General features: G+C 42.4%; 2 protein-coding genes across 6 annotated transcripts in view; one reads left to right on the top strand and one right to left on the bottom strand.

Annotated features, from left to right (window-relative positions):
- Positions 1 to 27,805, top strand: part of DCX (doublecortin) — a 144,715-nt gene that overhangs the window by 9,125 nt on the left and 107,785 nt on the right. The gene's annotated exons all lie outside the window — the stretch shown is intronic.
- On the bottom strand, positions 7,742 to 15,472 carry SERTM2 (serine rich and transmembrane domain containing 2). The gene is made up of 2 exons (XM_029996694.1): positions 15,070 to 15,472; positions 7,742 to 11,799 (listed from the first exon to the last, which is right to left on the bottom strand). Exon 2 carries the CDS (start codon positions 11,204 to 11,206, stop codon positions 10,928 to 10,930), a length of 279 nt encoding a protein of 92 aa, XP_029852554.1. The 5' UTR covers positions 11,207 to 11,799; positions 15,070 to 15,472; the 3' UTR covers positions 7,742 to 10,927.

Genomic DNA, 27,805 nt, shown 5'->3' with positions numbered 1-27,805 from the left:
AATAGCAAAAATTTGTGAGACTGGTATTTTTCATCTAAAAACTAATTACAAATATTTGATTAATTCTTAACACCCATCCTCATTAATGATTTGTTAGATGCAGTAAACCCATTGAAATATTTTTATTTATTTTCCACAAAGTCTGGCCACATATTGCTTGTACTCAATACAATCTGTCTTTGGTGGTTTGTACCTCTGTTCTATGATTGTAATCAGCTATCTTCTTGGCCTATGTTCTGCGTAGGCTGGAAGAAATTCTTTTGTGCATCTTACTTTGACATACAGATACGATTTGTGCCATGCCAAGTGTTTCTTTTCTGACTTGAGTTCAAGGATGCCTGAACAAGGAACATGAGGCAAAGCATGCCTGGCTGTAATCTATTGCTTCTGAGAGTAGGCAATGCAAATGCCACTGATCTTAAATTTTCTTTGGGGCATTTTATTTTTCTCAGAGGAAGAAGGTTCATGTCAGACTTCTTAGATGGATAAAGTCTTGAGGATACTTGTGGGTACTAAATAATAATGATACATCAGTTTTAAATTGAACACTATGCTTTAGAAGTGGCTGCAGTAGGAGGAATCAGCATGATCTCCATGGGTTTATGTAACAAAAATGAACACCAATTACAGTGCATTTTTTCCACTGGGACTTAGCCCATCATTTTGTCTAATTATGGTATGAATCCCACAATGGAGAAAACCCTTCTTCTGTAAAGAACTAATTCCCTCTAGAAATGCTAAAAATCTTAAAGAACTCTAATTATAATACATTTCTCAATAGATAAAGAGAGCCAGAGAAAGCCTGCGTCAGCCACTTACCACAGAAAAAAAAAAAACAGAAAAAGATGAAGGACTACCCTGTGACACAAAGAGGGAATGTGAAGTAGTTTGTATAAGCTCCTCTCATCCTTCATCTAGGCTTTTACTAAATATAATGACTGATCTATGCCTAAAAGCCTTACTATCAATTGAGAGTTGATAGATTTATTGACATATACTCAAGGAATAATGTTGGACTAGAGAAACTTGGGAAGAAAATGGCTGAAAACAAGTTCTACAATACTCCTAAGAAGTTCTGAGACACTCCAAACTAGCATGGGTACCCAGACTACCCAGGTATGCAGTTAGCTTTGTGTTTTGTAGTTTCTGTCACCAGGCATGTTATACCATGAAATGGGTTGCCTGTGATCAAAAAGGGAAAAACCTCTGATTTCCTCACTCCCAATCCTATTCTTCAGACCAGGTTCCAACATCAATTTGATTGGATTTCTGCAAACCTGAGATAGTTCATTAAGCTGCAAAGCTCTACTGAGGGTTGTTCAAGACTGCGGAATGGTAAAAAAGCCAGCAGAGAGAAGAGCCTGCAAGGTTTTTTCAGCACTACAGAGCATGGTTGTAGATGAGAATGACAAAGAATAGGCTACAGTCACTTGGGGATGAGATAACCACACATACACATAACTAGGCATTAGTTTATTTTGCCTGATTATGAGTTTTAAACCTGCAGTATTAAATAAAGAGGCGGTATTTAATATTGAAATTGCCTAAAACATGCCTTCCCCAGCTGTCTGGTGAAATTGAGTCCAAACTCTTATTTTCATTCAATGGAATGGTCTCACATACTTTATAACACTGAATGAAAGATCTTTCAGACTCACTTACAAGAAAGAATAAACAGCCTTCCCAAGAGGAAGACTGCATGTTGCATTTATTTACAGATTGATCTACAAAAAAACCAAAACCAAATGATGATTACTGCTGAGAGATGATAGCTTGGGAAGTGAAAACCTGGTATAGCTGGATCTGATCACCCGAGAGACAGACAACAGCTCTCACTGCTTCCTGGCCATGGAGACGTTTGTTTGTTGTGTTTGTCTTTCCTTGAAGGAAACAATTGAGAGAATTTATACACCCACAAAGACAAAATCTCCAGAAAACAGATAAAACCTGGCAACTCACAGGTCTTCCTGCCTCAATGATGCTGAAGTCGAACTATGTGATAACAGTCCAGGGAAAGCTGGTTGGCTTCTCCTCATTTTACCTTTAAATTACATTCAAAGAGAATGTAAATTTAAGAATGTGAAGATTTTATTTAGATAATTTCTTGCTATCAGTTTCCTGTGTTCTTTCTTAAGTGGTTGACACAGTGATATGGACCGGTAAATGGAAGGAGAAGCACATGGAACATGCACAGAGACAAACTGGGTACAGCTCAGCTGCATTTGGTGTACCTGACCTCAATGCAAGGAACTGCTTGTTGAAAGAGACTTTTTCAAAGCAGGTTTTACTTATAAAAAATAGTCTCATAGTCTGTCTGCATTCCAAAGTCTTTGGCTGGCAGTGCAGCATTGACTCTTTCATTTGGTTTGGCTATTGCTGGTTTTCTCAGAGTCCATTTCCTGCTGTGAGAGAGGTAACATTGCTCTAAAGTAAGAAATAAGAAATTACTATCCTCTGCAATCACACTATCCATTCCCATCTGATCTGAGTCTGTTTCATCCCTGTAGAGGAGACATACAAAAGTTTGTGCAGTTAATTGTGGTGAATGATATGTCAAGTGTTGTTAAAATCCAAGCACTGGACCAAAAGATCAGCTCTACCAGTAAGAGAGCAATTGATCTGCCAATGTCTTTGCCTCTGAGACTGACACTTACAGCACCATCTGATTTCTTTGAGAAGGTAATGGTTCTGTGAGTGATGCTAGTATAGCATAAGCTTCTCATGTTTAAATGGGTTACTGACATTGTCATTGCATGTGACAGTTCTAGCACATAGACAACACCTTTCTTTCAATCTAAGTTCCTTAGAAGCAACAACATCATATTTTAATGCCATTTTGCCATCGCGAGCTATTGTGATTTTAGCTTGACATGAAGCTCAAGTACTGTATGGTATCCGCTGCTGATGGAGTTGGTAATCCCTTCTGACCATTGCTGTATTCCATACAAGATTAGTCCCCTACTTCATTGACCTCTTTGACCAGCCTGTTAGAAAGGAAGCACATTAGAGCTTGTCATCCAGTAGCCCGAATTCCAACTTAGTGAGCCTTTTCTTGGAACTGTTCAATTTATGGTGAGCTGTTATTTGTTAGTATAGAAAACAAAACTTTAATGATCACTTCTTGTTAAGGTGTTGAGTTTTGAGCTTTATTAATTGAATTGGTTCCTGCTTCATTTCCTCTCTCCCATAAGATATTTACTGTTGGGGGCAAGTATCCACCCGTTTTGAAGTTCAAAACTAAGCATGCACTGAGAAAGCTCTGATGTGGTCCTCCTATAGGTCCTGCTTTTCTTTACCTTTTTGTCTGATGTGCAACTGGTCTCCAGATTTGTCTTTTTGCTTTATATTAATATCCCTAGCACCCTGCTGTGATTCATTCCAGTGATTTACTGTGTGGCTCTTCTGCCTGTTCTTGGATTCAGAGCTGGATCATAAGTAGCACATACTCATCGTAGGAGAAAGCTACAGTCACACATCTACCCCCAACAGGCCTTCCTTTGCCTTCCCTGCCTGTTGTATGGATTACTGTTCTCTGTGTCATGGATACTTGTGTGCCTGCATAAACTGGACACTCTGACCTAAAGTTTTAATTATAAGTATCTTACTCTGTCCCCTGTTCTTGAGGTGTGAGTAATTCCTGTGATCTCAGGTTTCCTCAGCAGGAGAAAAAAAGAGGCAATGATGCTGAACTAATCAGTATTCATAAAATGTAAAGGCATTTTCGAGCCTTTAAGTGGCAGGAGTGATACTGAATTTAAAGGTGTCTACAAGCATTATGTCTGAACTGTGACTTGCTCATGGATGCGGAAGGCAGCTTTTCAGAGAAGGGCCTTCAAGATGGCATCTGGTCCATCCCACTACCTCAAAGCACGATAAACTCTTCCTAATCTCTGTTATTGCTGTTGTCCAGCGTGAGCACTGAAGACACTGAATTTCCACTAAAGCAGTATCCATTTGAAGGTGTTTTAAGAATTCTAAGCCGGGCAAAATTCATTGGAAAAACAGAAATAGAACAAAATCTTATCCAGGCTAAGTATATACTCAGTCTGTCAGCATATCTTTCCCAAATTGCTTTGCAGCAAATTATTATTCAGCCTCATGCCAGCTAAGCTGGTGCTGAGCAGTCTGACTGTGGAGGTAAGCAGGACAGTGGGCCAGTGGTGTGTCTGGTAGTGAATTGATGGATAGTTATAAGCAAAAGTCAAACAAAGGAAAAGCAGCCTCAGCATTCTGATCCCAGTGGTTTCTTTCTTCCTGAGTAGCTTGCAGAGGTGCAAATGGAGAATGTTGCCACGCTGTAGTTATCTGTCAGCTGTCCCTTTCAGTGTTGGTTACACTCTATACCAATAAACAGCTTTGAAGTTCAGCACAACATTAGCCAAAACCAAGTGCATTCAGAATGCTCCTCTCTTTCCTCTCTGTTTTGTTGGATGCATTCAACAACAGCAAGTCACATTTCTTCCCCACTAGGTGCCAACATGAACTAAATGCAAACCGGTGTGGGGTTATCACCTGGACTCCACATCCTGACAGAGTCAGTGCCAAAAGGGCTGTTCAGAGCTTTTCCAAGCTGTGGAAGCATGAAAATTTTGTGAACAGCAAACCCACATCAGTTTGATTCTGTTGTGACAAGCTGTAAGATTTGCCAGTGAGTGTATTGCAACAACGTCACACTGGCCCAGATGTGAGCTTCTTGGGCCATTATGTGCTCATCATGCCACAACTATTTGGACAGGTTTCTAGTAACCTAAAGATTATGGAGTAATGTTATAAAAAGTGCTATACATTAACTGCTATGAACATGAATTAGTTTGAATTAGGATTGCTAAGGCATAAGGAGTAAAGGGGAAATCTTCCCTGTAAATTTTGCTTCAGCAGGTAGCATCCAGGTTTGCGTCTTTCAAGCTAATAATACAGGCTTACATAGCCTTAAAAAATCCACCCTCAGCTGCTCTGTGCACCACAGCACTGGAAACACCTATTTCTGAGTTCTGGGCCAAAGACAGGATTCTGATATGGAAGATGTTTAAGGGGCATGGGAAGAATAGTAGGAAGGTGCTGGAGGATGCCAAAGCCAGTGAAACACTCAAATCCAGCTCATGGGTTTGCGTTGTCCTGTGAAGAGTGCCCCAATTCAGCACCTGCTTGCCCACACAGTTCGACAGGTAGCCCAAGGCCAGTTTGCTTCTGAATCTCCACTGCATTGTAAGGAAGAGCTTGTCTGCCTAATGTTTGCTCACATGTGTGGGGTACATAGAAGTATCCCAGGTAGGTGCTACTTGCTCCTCCAGTGTTGCTGGTAGGTATATGTTTTTTCATAAAACTACATGAATAAACATCAGTCAGTAGCTATTGTGGTGCAAGTGTTTTAGGACTTGAAGAGGAACTAGCTTCAGGATGACAGCCCAGATTAAATAAGGTAAATTTCTTGCTTGCAGAAGAGAACAGATTTCAAATATCAAAGAATGTTGCTGAGCTCTCATTTGACTTGCAGGTGCCTGTTGTTGTATTTTAATCGATTGCTATTAAATGGGACTGTAAGAGTAGGACTATGACCATGAAAACAGAATTAATGCAGAGAGAATCAGTTTAGGAAGTCTGTGGCTATTAGCTTGATCAAATTATACTTTGAAAATGGGTTAATAAATCTAGAGGAGTAGGAAGGGAGGGGAAGGTCTTCTGAATTATTCATTATTTGTTTCCCAGTTGACAAGTTTACATAGACATGAAATTCAGGTGGGAGTATAGGGAGTGGGTTATTTATTAATTACATATGAATTGGACAGACCCTTCTCTCTTGTATCCAGATCTGCTTTCACAACTCAGCATTGCCTACAGCTGGACAACTGCTTTTTGCTTTCAGCTAAAAGCTGAAAATCCTAGAGTACCTCTGAAAAATCCAATCCATCAAAACTCAAATTCAGTTTAGGATTATTTTTCACACATAACATCAACTGTCCTAGATGATACTTTAACCGTTCTCTCTTATGAAAGGACCGAGGAAGAAATTTTCATATACTGCATTTTAGAGAGCAAGTGTGCAAGGAACCAACTTAGCATTGTGATTTTTCAGGGTTTGTTGTGATAGCTATCTGTGCCCACAGAACGAACATCAAGAATTGAAGACTGCTCTTGTTCATGCTGGAATTTCACAACCTTCTGTAAAAGCCTGAGGATGGTGAAGATCTCAGAGGGCTTTATGGGATTAGGCTTTTGGTAGACAGAATGTATAACATGCAGTTCCTTTTTGTGAACAAATGTGAAATCTGTGTCAGGAACTGTAACTGAAAACAATATCTTCCCCAATGCGCAAGGATGTAGTCTTAAATCTTCTCCTGTAACTTTAGCATTTGTTTATAGAATTATGCATTTGGATGCTTTTTACTTAACATTCTGTGTAGTCTTTTCTAAGCCCACTGCACCTATCAAGCAGACATCACCATCTCTAGGTTTATTTTTCTATCAAAATGGCAACAACTAAATTGACAGATCATGTACCAATAAAATACTGTTTGGGATTTTTCCCCTTTTCAGATATATCTGCATCTGAATTTTTAGTCATGCATGTCATTGTAAGGCTGCAGATTTTTTGCAGGGCACATGAATAAAGAAGACTTTGAACAAACTTTCTGTCCATACCAGAATTAAGCTGAAGTATAGACACACCACAAAGATCTATCTTCTTTGAAAAAAAATACAGTCATTCCACAATTTCACCTAACTTGCTACCTAATCTGTAGCAAATAGCTGGCTTGTAGCATTTACTTCAGCAGAGCCTAAGTAGCAGGAGGAATTGTCTGCCTCTTTCCTGATCTGCTAACCTGCTTTAAAGTTATAGCTGTCTATCTGCACTAGGAGGTTACTTCCGAAGTAGTTACCACATTAATGACTAGGTAAGGACCTATTTCTTTTCCTAGTGAAGACAAGGCATACAAGAAGCAAATTTTCATTAATGCTGACAGTTAAATGGATGTGTGACTTCACATAATTTTGGGGTTTCAAACATTTTTTATTTCTTTTTCAAGTAGAATCAAAAAGGGTCCTTTGGGGAGCTCAAGGTTGATCCTCTGCTCAGTTATGCTGTTTGCAAAATTATGTTCTTCTCTGCAGCCCTGTGAGGATATGAAAATATATGTTTATGTTTATATATTCTGACACAGAGAAGCAACATTTTCTACATATCAACCCTTTCTGCCCAGTACTTAAGGGTTTGTTAATGCAGAAGATTCGTGGACGTGGATGGAAATCACGTGGATGAGATTACTCAAGCATAAATCCTGTAGAATATATATGGTTTGGGGAGTTACACCATACTCAGGTCCTGAGACCTCCTGGACTAAATACCCTCGGAGATTCGGTAGCGATGGTGGTTTTCTGATGACTGTAGGCTTACTCTGACCTCACAGTTCCACCCACAAGGAACAGCAATGCATAGTTGTTTTGCTGCTCCTTCAGAACAACAGGTGGCTGTCTTCCCCCGCAGGTAGGGAATGGAGGAGGTGATGAATTTACTAAATAGCCATATTTGTTTCCAGTGTCTAAGATGGGAGTAAAGATGGGAGCAAACTGTCCTGGTTCAAGTAGTACTTACAGAGGCTGGTAGGGGGTCTTCTTACACAGATGCCCGCTGAGGCCAACAATAAATTTGAAATGAGTGGCACCACTTGAGCCTATTTCTGCATGTAGGCTGGTCTCTCAGATCTACACATGGGAATAGTACAGAGCAGTCAATGACTCACCGTTGCTAGTAGTATGTCTCTTTATTTTTGTAAAAAAACCCCAATTTTCTGTAGCAGATGGACAAGTGGGAAGGAAACAGACTGCTGGAGGGGAAGGGTATGGATGTGACACCTGCAGTTCTCCAAAATTCAGCAAATCCATGCAAAAGTTCCAATAACCACTCCTCATAGCCAAAGAATGACAAAGTCCACTAAAGCCCACTCAGCAAACACAGGTCAACACATCCTAACAGTCTCTTTTCTCAGAGACATCAGGTCTTGGACATTATAAATGAGAATGAAAAGGGGGGAAAGGCATTCTTCTATTTCTCATTGGGAAAGGCTTTAAAATTTGCTGGCATTGTACAGACAAATGAGGCACTCTGAGTGTATCTGGGACTGTAGATGTATCAAGTAGGACAGATACTTGTGTGACATGACGCTTTAGAAAGGAAAACTTGTCATTTTTGTGTTAGAAGATAGGGCTGTCTTCCTTAGCAGTATTATATAGAAATACACAGTCTGCCCAAAGATATAATGTGATATAACATAATGATATATAAAGTGATTGCTCTTTTATTTACAGTATATTTACTGAATTAAGTTTTAAAGGGTTGTGAGACTCTTCTGAATTAACATTCTTCAGTATGAAGGAAAGAAATGCAGTCTTGACACTTACTTCTGGGGGGCTTTTCAGCTGAGATCAGAGCAATCAGAATTTGGGTCCCAACCCAGATTCTGATACTGTCATTTTCCATTAGTAGGCCTGATATTTTATGTCAATATTTGAATCTGTCCTGCAGCTTCTTGGAAATAAGGCTTTTCCACAGATAGTTGTGCTGGAAGGCTAATGTGGTTTAGTTGCTGATTTAGTATGTTAGAACATTTATGGTCTAAGTAAATTGTAGCTTTCAAATGGCACATCAAGAAAATTGAGAGGCTGTACAGGGCAAGCCAGGTGTTGAGCCTGGGCTAGTCTGTCTCATGATGACTTAGTGAATGACACATACCAAGCCAACTTGATCTGCATAGATTTTTGTTAAATTTAAATGTCACTGACTAACTCAGTAGCCATCTATCTTAGTTGGATTAATGTCCAAATCATAACACAGAATTTGGGCTCTTGTGCAGTACTGAGAGTAGCACTCCTTGAGGAGCCAATCTTTACATGGGCTGTGAAGCCACTATCCTGCATGGTGATACCTGTGTGTTGTCCCCATAGCAGAAAGCTTGAGGGCAACCTGCCTCCTGCCTTCTTTTCCAGGTAAACACAGCCAAGCATGGCATGGGGAGATATTACTGAGAGTGTATTGTTTGCTGTATTCTCTTACACAGTCACCATGCTATTTCACAGATTAAACCTCCTTATGTGGGGGTTAATGGAGTATAAAAGGTGCTATTCAATATAAGGAAGCAATTTTTAAATAGTTTTGCACTAAACACATCAGTGAGAAAAACACTAGTCCTGTCTGTGGACCAACTGTATCCAGTATGGACATTACTTGTCATTCTGCTCTCCCCACACACATAATCCGCTGTAAAAGCCATATTTCTAGTCCAAACAGCTCACCCATATGCAGACCTTTAAAGGTAAATAAAAAACCTGTTGTACACAAAGCATTTGAGAAACAGTTTCTTGTTACTATCACAAGTCTATGGAGTCAATGTCTTCTCTAATTTTAGCACTGTTTTTGTGGGGGGACTTTATGCTTTCCAAGCCCTTGGAGAGAGTAGAATTGGCAAGTAAGTGTACATAAATGTGGAAAGCACCAGGGGATTTTATCGCTAAGCTAGAATTAGACTATAGCAAAGAAGATAAACTGGGTAAAATTCATGCCCTTTAGAGATGTAGCTAAGCAATCTTGCTCAAGGTTTTTCTGTAAGAGGCAGTGGCTCTCCCAGAAGGGATATGCCATATTTGATTTTGTCTTTCCCGTCCACAGAAGCAAAGTCTATCTCTGCACATCATTCATAGGTAAGAGGATTGGGTCAGAATGTTGTTTCATAAATTTAAATAAACATTTTTTTCCTCGCTGTTCCAAATGATCCACCAGGCTATTTTAATCCAGTCCTATCTTGTAGTGCTCAGTGACTTTACTTTCCATCTGCATGTTCCCTACTAGTCTATGTCCAAAGCTGTTCACACTAGTCATTATTGCAGTGCCAGGCCCTGGCATTTCTTCAACTTTCTTTGGAGGAAAACAAATGAAAAAGCTTTGGAAGAACTGGTCTGTCTTTTGAGAAAGAAAACCCAACACGGATATGAGAGGAAATGTTATTATGAATTTGAGTCTGTTAGGAGAACAATGTCCATTTGACTCACAAACTTTACACTGCATTTTAATTACTGAGTGATACGGGGAAGGCTGAAATGCATGAACATGTTTGTATTCAGCTCAGTTAATGTAATGGAGAACAAAGGAAGAGAGGTAGAGTGTCTTTTAACATTTTTTTCTCTCCTGTTGCTCATTTCCTGCTGATGCTTTCTTTTTATTTTAAAGTTTTGCTAAATTTTATCTTTATTTTCTTTTGTCTTTTAAAAGTTCTGTCTCTTTCTGATATCTGGAATGCAACTATTCACTGTATGGTTTTTAACGTCAGAAACCAATAGTTCCAGCAGGTGATGAAACATTTGTATACTTCTGAAACTCCATTGTGTAAATCTGCTGTTCAAGTGGAAAAAAAGCAGTTTAAGCTTTTCCTTCTTGAATGGGAGAAATGCCTGAGAATTTCCAAACCACTGATAATTTCTGTACGTGCCCCGTGGGCTCTTCCTGCTTACGCCACTTAGCTTTGTTGATTCAACTCTTTCCACAAGCAAGGAATTTAAGGGCAGAGAGATAGGTCAGCAAATACAGGCTGCAGGACACATTCTGGTATGCGTCTCTTTGGGGTTTTGGCTGTCATTATTGTGGCTTTTACCATTTTCTGCAAGGGCTTTTAGAGCCATATGAGTCTTTCCTGACAGCAGTAGGTTTCTGTAATGTAAATTTTATTGAGGGTGTTGCACACATGTTGCCTGTAGTGTCAACAGCCACTGGGTCCCAGCCAGTCAGTCTGAGTTGTGTACCACTCTCCAGATGCTCTGGGCTGCTGTTGGTGGTTGTGCAATAAGTTGTAGGGCTCAATAGGCAGGCATTCTTTCCACCACCATTTTGCTGAACAAAACATATTTCACAAGCACAGAGCCCTCTTTGCTTTGGGGTCTCTTAAGTGGTAGGAATCCTGCTGTGCATTTCCACATCTGTGAACTGTTGGACGTTCTCAGTGCTTTCTGGAGACGTGGTGATTGGGGAAATAACATGCTTCAGGCGCAAAAGCATGGAGAAAAGCAGTATGAGAAGGATAGCCAGAAGTGTTAGGAACAATCCCACGTACACGTAGAGGCTGGAATATTTATCTGCTGTTGTGTCTACTTCTGTAGCCAGAGTTGGAAAGTGGATGCGGCCAGTCAGGTTTCCACGGAATTTGAAATAAATCTCAGTCATTGCTCTTTGTCAGCTTTGGTCCATTTTCCCTATTTACCTTCAAATTTCCTGTCTTCCCTCACCAGACTCACAAAGGAGGTCAAGAGAGGAAACTTAGTACAGATGGCACGATGGTTTCAGCAAGAAATGCTCCATCCTCTTGGTCTCAAGACTGCTGGTTCACACAGTTAAGCAGACTGCATGAGACAGGCCTTTGCAAATCATTTTGCAAGTTGCTATTAGAATGACAACAAGCATCAGACTTGTGTTTTACACTGCCATCTGGCTTTTATTTTGTCCTGAAAATGCTTTGGTCCTTCTTTTGGTAGGTCACCTCCTTTGGTAGGGGAAAAGCTTTGGTCCTTCTCTCAAACTGAGCTGCAAAGAATTGCACAGCTTTGGTCTTTGCAAGTGTTTTCCAAACAAACCGAGTCAGCTTTCTGCCAGCTTCTCCCACAGCAGGTGGTTTATCCTTGTATGAGGTGGGGAAGGTTGTTTTCTGCTTTGCCAGTCTGCTGGGGGATCTCTCCTCTCCTAATCCAGGGCTATTGATACTTGCTTAAAGAGTATGGAGTTTTGAGTTTCTCATTAGGAACAATCAAAAAGTCAGCTTTCTAAAAGGAAAAAAAAGAGAGAGAGAAAAATGAAACCAGGTACTAAAATAGCCTAGCCTATATGTGGTATCTTTAGAACAAATAGATAAGAAAACCCTTGTCATGCTCCTGTGAGACACCTTGAAATCAGGAGAAGCACTGAGTATTTCACTTTAGAGAAAGACCACGCAAATCTGATTGTTAAGGTCTCCTCTGGTAACACTCACTACTTATTTATGGGTAAGAGAAGACCCCACGGTCTGTGGAATTAGATGTCACAGAGGAAGGGAAGATATGAATCCAGCCAGTGTCTTCCACCATGTGTCTCTCACTTACTGTTTATCAGGACCCTCTGTTTCTGAGGCAGGATGTACCTGGCAGGCATCCAGAGCCCTACCTGTCCCACTGGGACAACTCTGCCGCAGGATATGACACTTCACTCACCTCCTGGCAGCAGAACTTACTAGAAATGGGGGGAGTCTTAATGTTTTAGCATTTTCAATTCTTCCAGCTGGAAACAGAAAACATAAATGCTGAAATTTCACTGTAAGTGGTACATCCAAAAGCATCATGTTCTGCTTTGGTAAGACCAGAATTTTGCTTTTAGCTGAAGCAAAAATTATAGCACTGAAACAAAGTGATGCAGTAATTTATAATGTTCACTACATGTACACCTACATGAGATGTAGATAGAGTAATATTAATATAGTAATATACTGTAGTAGTCAGATTAAAATGAAACGTTAGGTCAAAATGATAAAAGCTCTGATGCTTTTAGATAAAGATTTCACCTAAAAGACGTAGTGCTGCAAAACATTTTTACTTTCATGGGCCTTCAGTTTGTAAAATATAGCTGGTTTATTGACAATGTTTGGTTGCGTTCTCCCCATATACCAATGGGAACACCTTGCTGTTCTTCAGAGAGAGGTGGTTGAAACCTGGAGGCCTGAGTCATCAAGGAGCTGATATTCAGGCTTTCATTACAAGCAAGACAGACCTACTTTGGCTCATGTGATGGGGAAACATCTGATGTGCTGAGTTTTTGCAGAAGGGACGCTGGGGATTGTCTACACTTTACCTCCCAGCTCCTGCAATACCTTCTTCAGTGTCAAAGCGTTTGAGATAACAGCGATCCAGTTTAGGGAATATTGGGTCAGAGCCTGCTTAGTAATAGGCTGGCTAAGCTGGGCCAAATTGCTGACTGAAAAAATTGTCTGGGGATTTGACTTCTGCAGTCCCTGCGTGGGTAGTGGATTCTGTGCTGTGCTTTGTGTAGGAGGGTGTGGGCAAGCATGGTAGAAATGGACTGCTCAGTATTTTTCCAGGGGCTGACCCAACCCCTTGGAGCCAGTTAGGCTGGCAGCAGGTTTGGTGCTGATGCAGAAGCATGGGACATAAAAGTGAAGGTTGTGTTGCAGCCAGGCACTTTTGCTCTCAATTATAGGGCAGTAACTGTTGATTTTCACACTTTGAACCTATAAATGGAAATGCTTCCCCCATGAAGAATATTCTTATGTTACACAGCAGGTGGGAAATAGAGGGTGTGAAGGTTACTGGCCATATTAAACCTCTGTTTTTTCAATATGATTTCTCTGTTGATAATGAAATGCAATCAGTCTGGAATCTGACACCTGTGTGAGTTAAAGTACAGAGCAATGTCTTTGCCCATCTCATCTGCTACCTTACTGAGAGCAAAAGCCAGAGCTAGTTTCTCTTCTGAAGGAGCAGAGAGCCTAATGGCTTTACATACTTCATAAAATTAGACTGCAGAATGCTAAGGACATTAGTCTGAAGTTCAATAATTAACTACAAACCAAGATGTTGAATTAACAAAGCTCAGCTGGGCATTTATTGATAAAAGGAGCAGATTAATAGTAAAAAGTATTAGGTATGGGGAGTTGGCACAGCTTGCTTTTTTTTTTTTTTAGTCTCAACTATAGAATTGTCAGGAGCAATCAACTATTCAGACTATTGAAAGCTGTGAAATTAACTACATCTTTTCCAGAAATGAGCCAGAATTCAGTAGCTCCAGGGAACCCCAAAGATTTTTGCTTTTTAATCTACCAATTATCTCACTGAGCACATCTTTTTGGATATTAGTAGATTTAGCTTTGCACACTCCCCTTTAAGGAATAGAAGCTTGAAGACTGTAGAGACCAAGGTCATGTGAAAATAAGTGGTACGCAAAGATTCTGAAAAAACTGTGTATAAAGCAGGTCAGCACTATAACTTTGTATGACTCATTACAGGAGGCAAAACCTCACTCTTTACCCTCAGAACCCCTCAAGTCCATGGACAGAGATACTAAGTAGAAGTTTGTTATAGAGCAGAGCAGCTTTAACTATAGCCCACATTCCCTGTGATCTAAGTAGTTGATCAAGGCTTAGTCATTCTTCTCTGGCTGGTCAATACTCCCATTTCTGAGAGGTGCCAAGCACCATTAGTGTTCACTGATGCTCAGTGGGTACAGATTTATTCCAAGCAGACACTTTTTTTTTATCAGTTTGTGGTTGTTATTAAGCAAGGATTAAAAAAAAAGCCAAACCAACATATTTCATTTAATAAAAATCAGTAATGAAAACAGAAGCCTCATACAAAACAACAGAAAGGTTTCTTCTCAGCTGCAGCTATCAGGGTTTGGGGAGCTTCAGGTTGCGGAGGTTTTAATGAAGCCTGCATGGCCCTACTCTGCACCTTTGTAGGTCACAGAGGAGCAGAGAGAAAAAAAGATTTTCCCCGAAACAGCGCAGACAGACCGTACAAATTGATCTTAAACTGCAGTAAATGTCTTGTCTTGCCTACTCACTTTCTTTTACTCCCATACTCGGTTTAAGTGCCACTTGCCAGCAAGGCATCTCTGAAAGTACAAGCAACTTTTCTGAGTTCTCTTTTGCTTTTCCACCCGATACACTACTACAAAGAGGTAAGTGGGACAAAACAGAACAATTACTTGGTGTAGCTTCTCCAAGGCTGTTAATTTAAACTGCACCAAACTGGCTGGCAAGCTCAGAAAGGTTTGGTTTTGAACACAGACAGTACCAGGTATATTCTGTCTAGGTGACCTCTAGAGAACAAAATCAACATTGAAGAAATGCAAACAAAGCATTAAAGTATCAATTCCGTCCATGGCTTGCATTTTTTCCAGGGAGGATCTGAGGGAGAGGGAAGGGAGGATGACTCTTCTTTCAGTGGCGGATGGTATTTTTTGTTCTCATGGTGAAGTGCAAGATAGTATGTCAGTGTCTCAGCTGTGGTAGTGCATATGAAGAGAATGGAATAAAGCATAGTTACCTTTCAGAGCAGGCAGGGGTTGTTGGGACTAGGCACTAGAGCAGCTGGTTCAGACCATGAGCTTGCTGGTGATTTATCTAGGAACATCTCCTCCCAGGTAGTGAGATTTGTGCAGAAAAGATGTGCTGTCTTATTGCTGGAGTCAGGATATTGTCTTTTCAGCAACAGACATGCCAAGTGCACTTTTTCTTCTCCTCTGCTCTTGAATTCACATGGTTCGCTGGCAGGGATGGCTCTTACTGCCGGTCCTGAGATGTCAACTGACAGCCTAACTGAACAGCATCACTGCTGATGCCCTTCCTTCGCAGGCAATAGGAGAAGGGGGCAAGGAGCCTTCTCTTCAAGAGCTTCACTGCTTGGATGGAAACAGCCAGTCGCCTCCCTCAGCGGCGGTTCGAGCGGAGAGGATCAGTAGTGCTCCTCGCTGCTGCGTCTAGGCAGCAGGCAAGGAGGGAAGGGAGGGAGGCTGTGAGCTCAGCTCGCAGCAAAGTTTCTGCAAGGTTCGTCTTAACCCTTTCGTGCTTGCAAGTGGTAAACAAGACTCAGCTGCCTGCTAATTGTGGAGTAAGATGTGAGCCGGGAGGACAGGTTATCAGTTTCTGTCTCTCATTTTCAGGAAGGTGCAAAGGTTTTTTGGTTTGTGCCTCTTGGGAAGGGTTACCTGGTGAGGGTTCCCAGCTGGGTTGCTGTCTGGAGCCATGGACAAGTGTCACTTTTCAGCAGAGACCCTCAGGATAGTCCCCAAGCATTGCTCTTTGGCATTGGAGCTTTTGATTATTTTTGTCCCTGTGCTTACTGTTCAGTGGTTTGGGAAGGGCTGTGTGGCTCGTTTAGTTTACAGGTCCTCTCTCCCCTGAGTAGTTTGAAACTCTGCATGAATAAGCATAACCCCAACCTTGCAGTGTTGTGGGCAAAAATCATTTTCACCCATTTATGAATGTATGAAGCACAGATCTACCTACAAGGTGCCACAGAAATGAGGCGGAAGGAGCCAGGGTTGGGGTGAGAACCCAGACAACCCCGATCTCTCTGATTACCACACCTTTTGACTTGAATTTCTTAGCTCCCCTTCGCTGACAAAGTAAGGATGTTTTGTGATCCTGTTCCAGTTATGACACAAATTAGGGTAAACCGTATCAATGAATCACTATAATTTTAGTTGTGTGCATGTTTCAGAAGGGTGCTGGGGAACAAGATTTCCTTTGCTTTACGCAGGGTGGCTCAGTCTTTTGGGGACAGATATCAGTCAGCAAGCCCCAAGGTTTCACCAGCAGTGGAGCACAGCTGGAGGTGACCAGCACATAGACAGAGTAGCCGCAGTTTGCAGCTCTGAGCACTGACCTGTGTACAGCTGCATGCAGCTGTATTTCACATGTTCGTGTCCTTTGTGCCCCAGCAGGTGGGTTGGCTGGAGGTACCTCATGGGGTGAACCTCACCCACAGCCCCACACTGACCACTTGGCTTGTGGTAGTTCCCAGTGCCTACAGGTTGTCTTCCATGGCCTGTGTTTGGGGCACTGGGAGCAAGGTTCCCCTCTGAAAAGTGGGTCCCACACAGGGGTTTGGGAAAGCCGAGTTCATTCTCTCTCTGCAGCTTTCTGTGTGACAAAACAGAGACATTGAATCTCAAAACTGTCTCCTCAGAATGGAACTGTCTCCTCTCCTCTCTGGTCCCCCATGGCCGCAGCCTGAGCAGAGGGGCCAAAGGGTAATGAAACCCAGAGCTGCACGATTCTTTCATCCTCCTGGCATGGAGGGCTGTATTATAAATCCATCTTTCTAAGGGCTTTTCAATCTCTGGAACTCACAAGCACAGTATATTATTGCAATGCAGCAATATTTAGATAAATAAAACATAGTACCTGGAAAAAATAAAATTCCTCCACGCTTCTGTGATTGGATGAACTCTCTGAAAACCAAGACTTGTAAGGCAGCTTTAATTGCTGATTTTATTTCACATTTCCTTTGTTGTAATATCATGTGCAGTGCCCAGTATTGCAGTCTATGCCACAATTTCCCTGCTAGGCACAAGGAATGAAAGTACAACAATAAACCAGAAGGAAGACTATGTGTATTTTTCCCTGTACAATTACTGCTTTACCAACAAACTACCTGACAGGACCTCCAAACCCTGGGTACATGACCTCTTATTTAAGAAGAAATAAGTGAGAGCTCTGTTTAACCAGGAATTGTGTTCCTGGTTGAGTTATGAGACCCAGAAGAGACAGACATGTGTTGAAATCCTGCAACCCTGCTTTCTATATAATGCTAATGAGCAGTGCTGAAATGAAAGGCGCTCTCTCCATGTCCATGCAATCCAGCTTCTCTGCTCAGCTTTTTTTCCCTTTGTTGATTTTGCAGTAAATTATCTCTCCCTTTTGTAGGACCAAACTGCTATTTGCTGGATGGGTACACTTAGATTTCTTGTTTCCTTTGTAGCAGGGTATAATAAAGATGGATGAATTTTAGATAATGCCACAATTTATACCAGCTGAGGCTGATGAATGCTTGACTGAATGATTGCTGAATTCCTGAATTGTTGAGAAGTATGGAAGGCTTTCTCTCTATGTAAATTTTTGGGCCAATCAATGACAAATTTGTGCTACATAAAATGAAGGTGTACAAATTCCCTTGGAAATACACAGAGATATGAACCCAGTGAAAATAATTTTTCAAGCAGCCATTAAGAATTTGGGGGCAAAAGACCAGGGAGCTCATTAAGTTCTTTCCTTTGCATTATTTGACCTTTGTCTCAAGCTTTGTATCAGGTCATTTTACACATCTTTCTCATAATGGTCCCACACCAGTCTTAGAGTGAAATTTGAATTCAACAAAGAGCAAATAAGATCTCTGAATTATTGTTAGTGAGTATAATCTGTACATTCTTATAGGGATTCTTCTGTTATCCAAATTAATGAATCCTCTGAACATGGTAAATGCATACTTTGGGTCTTTAAAAATTGCTTTCAGTGCAGCTGCAGCAAATGGAGAAAGAGCTGTGCACTCCTCTCCCCCACGTCCCTTTCATAGCAGGCACAGCCCAGAATGGTTTATTCAAGCCCTCAGCTGAAAGCTAAAGACTTTGCATCACTTGGGGCTGTTTGCTGTGGGAGGGCCAGGGCCAAGCAGAGGTGTCTTTTGCTAATGTAGATGCTGTAGAGTGAACTCAGGAAAGAGCAACAACTTGGTAGGTGCCTGTGCACATATCAAAGATGACAGAGAAAACAGAAAGAGTGGCTGAGTTTTCAGTATTAAGGGCAGAAAGTGTGTTAAATTAGAGCAGATTTAAAAGTCAGAGCTGTTACGTCTGAAGTACATTCTGTGTTTGGACATATTTTCTACCTGTTGTTTAGAGGTTACATTTAATACCAACTCACCATTTCTCCATTACTGTCCTTCCCTTTCCTCCTGTTAAAACGATTTCTCTCCTTCGCCTATGTGGTTAATCCCTGCCTGGATGAGAGTTTGGCTGACTGAGCTGTTGTGCTGAGCTGAGGCAGCTCGGCTTGCCTGGAGTTTCGCTAGCTTTCAGAGGGCTTAGGGGGAGTTCACCCACTTGTCCCCTGAGAGCACTGCTAGAAACCTGCACCAGATGGCTTAGTAATCAGCTCAGCACTGTGAACTTCTAGTTGTATTCATCACTTATGGCAATAGTAACCATACTTGGCACTTCTGTATTTTCAAGACACTTCACAGTTACACAGTCCCTCTGTGAGGTACAGATAGCATTGAAGAGGACTGCCAAGCATCTGAATTTTAACAGCTTTTGTGGCCGTTACAGGCTTTATAGCTGTGCAGTGTAGCTACCTATGGGACACCTCCTTGAAGAGGTGCCCAGCCCCTCTCTAGCCTTAGAGGCCACAAGGTCCAACTCCCAAGGTGCCCAGCTGATATTAGACATGTTACATGGAAAAAGACCTGTCCTTTACCTTTCCTGCCTTCCCCACCCCTGCCCTGGCCATCCACAGAGGCGCTAGGAGGCCCCCTGCTGCCTTGGGGAGAGTTAGATAATTGGAACTGCCTGAGGTGGTTGCCTGGGGAGTTGTTCTTCCAAAGATCAGGATGGTTCCTAGTCTCCACCTAGAACTTACTAGTGCTGTGAAGAAGAGGGAAAGTCACTATGGAAGAGATGCTGAAGCAAGTGACAGCATCTTAGTGCTGTTTGTCTTGGCAGAGTGGAATCTGTTGTAAATATAGGTTTGGGTTTTTTTGGAACCGAGTGGCAGATGATCTATACCACAAACAGGCTTGTGGAACACATAAAAAATCATGTTTCAGTAGGTTTTGAGTCAGGAGTCTCTAATGAATGTTTGGACATTCAAATATTTATTGCTCATTCAGATTTGTGTGAAATAGGTCTAGCTGGCACCAGCTTTAAGGGAGAAATACCACAATCCATGGGATGGCAACCCTGAAAGCAAAGAAACTTGCCTGGAGCTTGGTTCTTGCTTAGGCCACTAAGGGTCCCAAGAAAATGTACCGACTTCTCTCTGTCTCATTTCTTTTTCATGAAAAGGGAAAAATTACTAGTACCTTGCCCCCCCGTAAATAATCTCTCAATACTAAGTGCTACGCAAATGCATGTGGTCATGTGCCCACTGCTCCGGCAGAGCCAAGTGCCTTTCCCTCTCTGCATTCCCACACAATCTTGTTTTGTCCAGTACAGTGTGTCTGAAAATGCTCATGTGTTTGGACTAAAAGAGTTTTGTTGCTTTGAAAGGCTTTGGGCTGTTTTGACAATTTGGCTTTGTTTTGAACTTCCTTCATCAAAAATATTGCAATGCTTCAGTTTATTTATAGAAACTTATTCTCCCACAGATTAACTGAAGAAATTCAGCCTAGTCTGATGTTGCTGCTAATTTTTAGGAACATTTCTAATTTGATTTACTGTTGTCAGTGAAGGGCTACATTGTCCTGCACAGAATTCTGTCTGAAACAGTCATAAGCTTCATTTTCTTGAGCAAGCTTGTGAAGAAGGCATTGCAGATCCCCAAAATGGTGTTAACACCACTCACAGAAGAGACTTCAGTGCTCTAGGTAAGTCAATGAGAGCTAGCTCAGGTAGGGCCAGCTGGCAGTGAGCAGGGTCGTATGGAGAACGCTTGGAGCAAGGGATACCTAAAAAACAGGTTCCACCTGGATCCAAACTGAAAGTATGTCAGCCACCCTCCATCAAGGTCCCACACAGGTCCTTGTGGGCCTCGGCAAAAATTAGTTGAACAATGAGTCAGGGATAGAACTCAAAACAGATCCTGTGTTCTCCAGCCCATGGTCTGGAATATTATTATTTCCTCTGAAGTAGGACAGTTCTTGCAGCAGTGCCTATTTTTAGGGAGTTCAGCACAATTTCTAGACTCAAGAGCCTCAGGTAAGTCTGGACAAGCTTTCAAATGTGCTGATCATCTGGTTTTGGCTAGCCAGTTGCTAAGATACAACCTGAGACGTTATTGCGTGAAAGTGAGCCAGTCAGTTTTAGTCACTTAAAATGGGTGCTTGTTTTTTTTTAACACTCACAGTCAAGCTTGTCTTACGGCCCATCTGCACTGCTTACTAGATGAGCTTAACATGACTCATGACAATGCACAATAAATACTAACAACTGGGCCTTATTTTAGCAACAAGATAGCAGACTGGCTTCCAGGAGACTAGGTTGTTTCTCTGCGTGATGGACAAATAATCCATGTGGACAGTGCAGCATTTGTTGGGAATTGGGTCACTCATGGAATTTTCTTCTTCCTGTCTGCATGGCAGGGAGACTTGGCATGGACCTTAGTATCAAAACCAACACCTGAAGTGTGTCTATGCATGAAACATGCACATTTTATGCTTTGGTACTCTGTTTTTTTTCTGAAACTGGACTTTCTTGATGGAGCCTGAAAATTTACTTGTTAATTTTTTATTCCCACCTCCTTTCCCCACCACCTGGCTCCATTCTCTGGTTGTGGACAGCATTGCCTTCAGTGTTACTTAATACTGGGCCATGGGCAAGTGGGTGAGTCACCCTCGAGCCACGCGATACGCTGTGGCCACAAAGCTCATCTCAGCCCACCCAGAGCTGGGCCTGTCTGCTTGCAAAGAGCCCTTTGACTCCTGTGGGCTTCACACAGATTTCTGCCTGCAGGAACAGCTTGTATGGCTAAGGCTTAGATGTGATTCCCTGAAAGGTGCTTTTCACAACACAGATGATGTGAGGAAGGTCTCAGATACAATCACAGATGTTAAAACATGTGCCTTTGCTCCTGTTACAAAGGTACCACCTGAACTTGCCAGGCAGCACTGTGATTACAACGCTGATCAGTAAAAGGCTTTTTCTTCAGAGTTGAAATCCTGAGCAGAACTGTCCTAAAGCTGGAGTTCACTGTTATGCAGGATGGTATTTTGGACTGAGCCCAGAGCTCATAGACTCAGGTATTCACTAACTCATGGCAAGGACCCATGAGGCATAACTTCCAGAATCTTTAAAATATGAACAGATATTCCCTGAGTTCTAACCAAATCCTCCAAGCCAGACCATAAAGCTGAATGCACAGTGGGTAGAGTATGGGGAATGCTAGCTGCAAAACAGTTAAACCCTTCTCTGAAGTCTCCGATGTCACATTATTTGCATGATTCACAGTTAACAGATGGGCTTATGCCTATATGGAGGGGGGACCAGTTCTTCAATTGCTGTCATTAAATAATAATTATGACAGTTTATACTGAAAGGAAAACAATTTTTTGATGACTGCATTACATCACTTTTTATTTCTTTGGTTTGTTTGTTTTAATTCCAGTCTTAAAGAAGAAAATCCCTTTTCTGAGTTCTCATTTACAAAATATGCAGCTGAGAGAACTCTGCCCACCCACACACTCAACATTTCAGATATCAGCATTTCCATCCAGGGTTGGATGAACTCTTTCTAAACCCGTTTGGAGGAAACGTGGTTGAAATCTTTACAGCAGGAGAGTGAAAAACAGTCATAGATGCAAACACTGCCATCTCTGCTCTGCCACCAGTTTTTGCTGCAATTTTGAAGAAAGCCTCTCTTTGGATGTATCTGTTCTATACAGGAGAGCACAGCACAGGAATCCTGAGCTGCTGCCATTTATACTAAAAGAGTTATCATGCTTTAAGATAAAAAAAATTCTTTAAGTGATACAAAAGCCTATGTTGCTGTACCTGACTAGCATGGCTTTGGATTAAGTCTTCCAAGGGTTCAGATTATCCCACAACCGTCTGCTTCAGAGCTACCAGCACCTTCCTCAATAAGGCCTTGCCCAAGCAAGGTACTTGATGGGTCTGAAAGGGTGTGTTGAATCAGTGCTGCTCAGCCCCATTTTCTGTGGGTAGCTGTCTGTGGTTACCTGTACAACATAGGAAGATTCATCTTACAGCTAAGATGTTCCTGATGGCCTCTGCATGGGGATTCTGGTGCAGAGGGACATAATGCCTCCTGGCACAAATATCAACATCGCAGATGTGCCTGGGAATAAGCCCTCATTTGTATTTAACCTGTGGGTGGGCATGAGAACCTATTGGTGTTTATCACTGAAATAGTCAGGAACATCAGAGTGGGAAAAATAGCTGCACTTTCTTCCTTTGCATCATAAAACAGCCATTCAGGTATTTCTCTTTAATCCACTTCCCAGGAGTGACCCTTCCCAATAGCAGGGATCCCTCTCTTGCCATGACTCCCTTAGCACTGCTCTTGCTTCTACCCCAAAGCCTTTGTGCCTTCACATCTGCCATTTGCTGCCAAAAAGCCCCATAGTTCTATGCTGTGACATAGACCCCACACATTGCCCTGACCCTGCGCAACAGTATCGCCCTTTATTCTGCTGGAGTGAGGGAGCAGGAAGAGTTATGTCACATAAAACAATTTTGAAATCCTTTGTGATTCATTGGATGAAAAGGTGCTACGCTGTTGTCACTCATCTCAGGTACAATAATAGGAACTAACATTACCAGTGAATTCCAAGTAGATGGGTCTTGAGCCCTAGTTCTAAATTTTAATCCCCAGTTGGTGCTTTTAGAGTGCTGAAGAGGAGGAGAGCAGCCAGTATGAAGACAAATGAAGAACAACTGCACAGTGTCTGTGTTTGAGTTCCCACTCTGTTTCACTGGAGGCTTCTTTATACAACAACTATTAGAATGTACTGCTTTCCACTAACAGTGAAGACAGGATGTCAGCCTAGACAGACTCTCAGTCTGAGTCATGACAGCAGTTGCTATACATTTATGGTAAAGCCAGGAGTGTTTCCATTTGATGCCTTTGTTTGTCTAATAACAGTCACAAGTTCTCTCTTCCCCAGCTTCTGGGTCAGTAAGAGAAAAAGCTCACTGACCAGTTCCACTTAATTATTGTTCACTTTTTATGAAGCAAAGAATAAATGTCACTGTGTGACTGCGCTTAACTAATGTGCTTGATTATTAATAGCCAGTTTTGGTCCCTCTCCCAGCCTATGTGCCACAAAATACATTTCCCTTCTGTCTCCAGGATCGAGTTGTCTGGGAAGCCACTGTTCTGTGAAGAGACTGGACAAAAAGCTTATTGAACATTCCTTCCTTTTTATCAGAAGACTGATCTCTCTCTTTATTTTTAGGATGTTATCAACAAAAGTTGCTTTATTGCTTCACTTTTCATGGATGAAGACATGTTTTCGATACGGACAAAGAGCTCTACCCAGAAAAATTCACCACATGCCTCTCCTGCATGACACACGTGAAATCCACTGCTTTAGTAGCCTGGTCCTTCTGTTCTCAGACCTCAAATGCACACCACACCCTGCCTTGCTCTACACGGCCTCACTTAGTTCTCACTGAAAGGTGAGGTTTTATCCATGCCCCAGATCAACTTTGCCAGCTTCTCCCAGCTTCTCAAACCCCAGACTTCTCTAGTGCCTAGACATCAGCTCCAAACACTGACCATTTTGCCACATAGATCTTGTACTGAAATCAGGTGATGCTCTTTTGAAGAGAGAGAGGCTTCTTGTCCTGTGAAGCAGTAGGAAGCCTCCTTGCTGGGCAGTAGTGGCCAAATGAGATGTGCATTGCTGCAGGGGAGGATGCTGAAAGAGACACCTTATAGATGCCATGCTATCGCTGAAGACTAGCCTTTTCTCTGGCAGGTCCCTGTTGTTATTTAGACAGCAGTTCCATGTACCCAGATTAAAGGACATTTAAAAATTCTGGGCCAGGTCTACTCTCCATACACCCGTGTGACTCCCACTGGAGACACAAAGGCATTCAACCCTTCACCGGCAATGGCTTTAGGAAATGTTAAGTCTGTGCCAGTGTCTGTTCAGTGCTAGTGCTGCTCTCTGTAAAGCTTTCAAATGCTCTATTTCCACTTCTGGAAGAGATAGTAATTTGCTATCTTACCTGCTAATGCCAATAAAATCCTTGTTTCTGTTTCCTAGGATTTTAGTCCTGTATAATAGGGAGGAGAAGGCACGTTATCTGCTTCTGCATACAATTTATTATCAACGTTTCTTCCTGCTTCAGTTCTGCTTCTAATGACAGGCTCAAAATAATAAAAAGTGTAGCAAATGTAGGAATAATGCAATGAGCTGCTGGTCTCTTTCTTAAGCTGTAACAGGAGCATGTACAGTGTGTGTGTGTGATGTTCTGGGACTCTCAGAAGGGGTCAGACCTGCAAGGATTATCCTGGGAATAAAGGTATGCATTTAAATGGGATAACAGTGTAAAAGATTAGACCTCGAAGGGCCACTGCTTTAAGATGAGGAAATCTCAATTTTCATCAGCTTTGAGCAGACCCGAAATCACCAGCTATAAGATTTTTACACCACTCTCTAGAAATTCTTGTAAGTGGACCCCGCCAGACTGCAGTGAGTCCTCTGTCTAGTTTAATGCACACTGTTGAGTTAATCATACAGATCGCTGAAGAGATCATTCACATATTGCCCAGTTGCAAAGCCTCTATTGATGATCGAAGCTTGTGATGGCAATGCTGTGCTGGGCTGCGCTACAGTCACTCCTAGGTGGAGCCATGCTTTCCCCGGGCGCTTTTCCACCATTTGTGTGCTCACTTCCCACAGCTGGGCTCCTTGGAGGAGCTGTTTGTGAGTATGGTGTTGGCAACTTCATCACTGATGTTGCAGCTGGCTCCATACCCAGTCTGTGTACTGAGAATGCAGTCCTGAGTGAGTCCTGAAGCAAACTTCGCTGCACAGTAGCATCACCAATAGGGGCCATAACTACCCTTCTTTAGCATCCCCTGCACATTTGGGCTGATGTTACTATAGGGACTGGTTCTTTGATTACTAACCTAGCCATTGATGTTTCATAGAATCACCAGAATTGGAAGGGACCTCAAGGATCACCTGGTCCACCCTTTCTTGGCAAAAGCACAGTCTAGACAAGATAGCCCAGCACCCTCTCCAGCCAAATCTTATAGGTGTCCAATGTTGGGGAATCCACTTCTCTGGGGAGATTATTCCAGTGGCTGATTGTTCTCATTGTGAAAAATGGTCCTCTGGTGTCCAGTCGGAATCTCCCCAGAAATAACTTGTACCCATTACCCCTCACCTGTTCCATGTGACTCCTTGTAAGGAGGAGGTCTCCATCTTCTTTGTAGCCCCCCCTTAAAATACTGGAACATGGTGATAAGATCTCCCCTAAGCCTTCTTTTCTCAAGGCTGAACAAACCCAGTTCTCTCCACCTTCCTCATACAGCAAGATTCCCAGTCCTTTGATCATCTTTGTGGCCCTTCTCTGGACCCTCTCCAGCCTGTCCACATCTTTTTTGTATAGCAGGGACCAAAACTGAATGCAGCATTCCAGGTGTGGCCTGACAAGTGCTGAGTAGAATCAGATTTGATGTACTCCTGGTCCCCTGGTTGTTTGCAAAAGCTGAATCGCTCAGTTGCTGGAGGCCAACAGATGACTTGCAGCACCTGAAGGTGCTGTGTTCCTTTGGGGGCTGAATTAGCCTACCTAACGTGATGTAGGTAGCAGACCCTCTGGAATTCACCATATCAGTGTTGGATGTTACCACTACCAAAGCTCTGAGCCTGCAGCCAGGAGTGGACTGGTGTAACCTGCTGACATGTTTTTGTTGCTCAGCACAGAGCAGAAACTGGCCTGGTTTGTTTCACAGGACTTGGTTTTGTAGCTTAAAATATAGCAGCTCATGCTTGTGACACTGGAGAAGCCTTGTTCCAAACCTGCTGGGAGTTAAGATTAATGCTCTTACAAGAATGGAGAGACCTTTTACAAGGTCTAGAATTTGGTTAGTTCCTCAAGTCTGAGCTACCCCTCGCTGCTTTAGCAGTATTCATTTCTGCAAGTACAGTCCCCCACCCACCCACTTCAATTTCTTCCCTATTCCTTATACCTCTTTCTCTACACTGTCCATCCTTGTCCTTCCCAAGCCATCCTCCCCCACCCCCAGCCCACCTCAGGCTTACACAAAGCTTGCAGGAGCAAAGCCAATTCATTGCAATGTTCATATTTCAGTGAGCAGGTCATATCGGACAGGGCTGCGGCAGAAAAGCAGCAGTGGGCAGCTGTTTCCCATTTATTCACATGTAACCTCCACAGCGCTGTCAGCAGAATATTAAATGAGGTTTTAGCATCTGCTTTTTTGGTTGGCTGGGTATCAGCCAACTGCTGCTGAATTCTGAGACTGACTAAGTGTCTGCATATCTCATTAGCAGGGTTAGCTAATCTTTATCACTCACTGCCACAGCAAAACCTCAGCAGCTCTTGGCTCTTTTGCAGAACATAGTTGTTGTCTGCAAGTGTTTGATTCTTGTGACTTCTATTGCCAAGGCACATGGGCTCTCCTCTGTTTCATAGAGACTATAGGAAAGCTCCAGGCTGTACTAGACTGAAGAGAGCTGGTCACTCTTATGAAGATGAATGTGCCTTTTCTTGGGGGGGGGGGGGGGGGGGGGGGGGATTTAGCTTGCCTCTTTGCTAGGTTTTAAACTGCAGTACAGAACTGAGGACAGTACAGAAATTTACTGGCTGATTCACTCTTGCTGGCCCAGGGTGACAGCCAGGTATTCATGTTTCTATTCCAGGCAAAACCCCAAGGACATCCCAGGAGGTCACCCTTTGTGGTGGGCTGCAGCTCCATGAAGCTTCCTCACACCAGTCAGTTCATTCTCAGCTCTCTCACCTGCTGTATGTTCTGGTGAGCAGAGGCTGTTCCAAGCGTTCAGCTAGCAGTAAGGAAAAGCAGGTGGAAAAAAACAGAAGGGAAACATGCCATCTTACAAGTCCCACAATTAAACTGTCAGCTTCTCTCTGCACTTGGTTTTGTGTCCACCCATCAGTGACTTGGGTGAAGGTATTCCCTTCTCACCAAAAGCAGATTTGTTAGGAACTACCTCTTCTCCCTGTCACGGTGAAAGCTCTTCCCTGCAGTACATTTACAAGTACTTCACCCAGTCTACTTTCAAATAATGTACTTGCCACCAGTTAAGAGGAAACAGCAAAGGTGAAGTGTATTTTCTATGCTGATGGTGATTTTGCCTTGGAACATTCCTCCGATCAGTCCTTCTGTCCATTTCAGTGATGTAGGTAGCTTAAATTCCAGAGGGGGTGAGTAAAGTCCAGCCACCAAAGAACATCTGAACACCCTGCAGTGTAATCAACTCTGCTCATTTAAATATAAGTTATCTGAAGGGAATTTAAATCTCTAAATGTTCCTGAACCAGCTGATCTCCTTTAAAGTAGCAGGAAGATTTGTATCACTACTTTTTCTAGCCATAAAATTTCTCTTGCCCT

Source organism: Aquila chrysaetos, chromosome 21 (assembly GCF_900496995.4).
Source record: "Aquila chrysaetos chrysaetos chromosome 21, bAquChr1.4, whole genome shotgun sequence".
In the NCBI taxonomy this organism is placed as follows: Eukaryota; Metazoa; Chordata; class Aves; order Accipitriformes; family Accipitridae; genus Aquila; species Aquila chrysaetos.
The sequence above is the reverse complement of the archived record's forward strand: the minus strand, read 5'-3'. Positions and strand labels throughout refer to the sequence as shown.

What these genes read in the sequence shown, in the direction of transcription:
- SERTM2 (XM_029996694.1), bottom strand. Translation starts at nt 11,206, where the DNA reads ATGACTGAGATTTATTTCAAATTCCGTGGAAACCTGACTGGCCGCATC.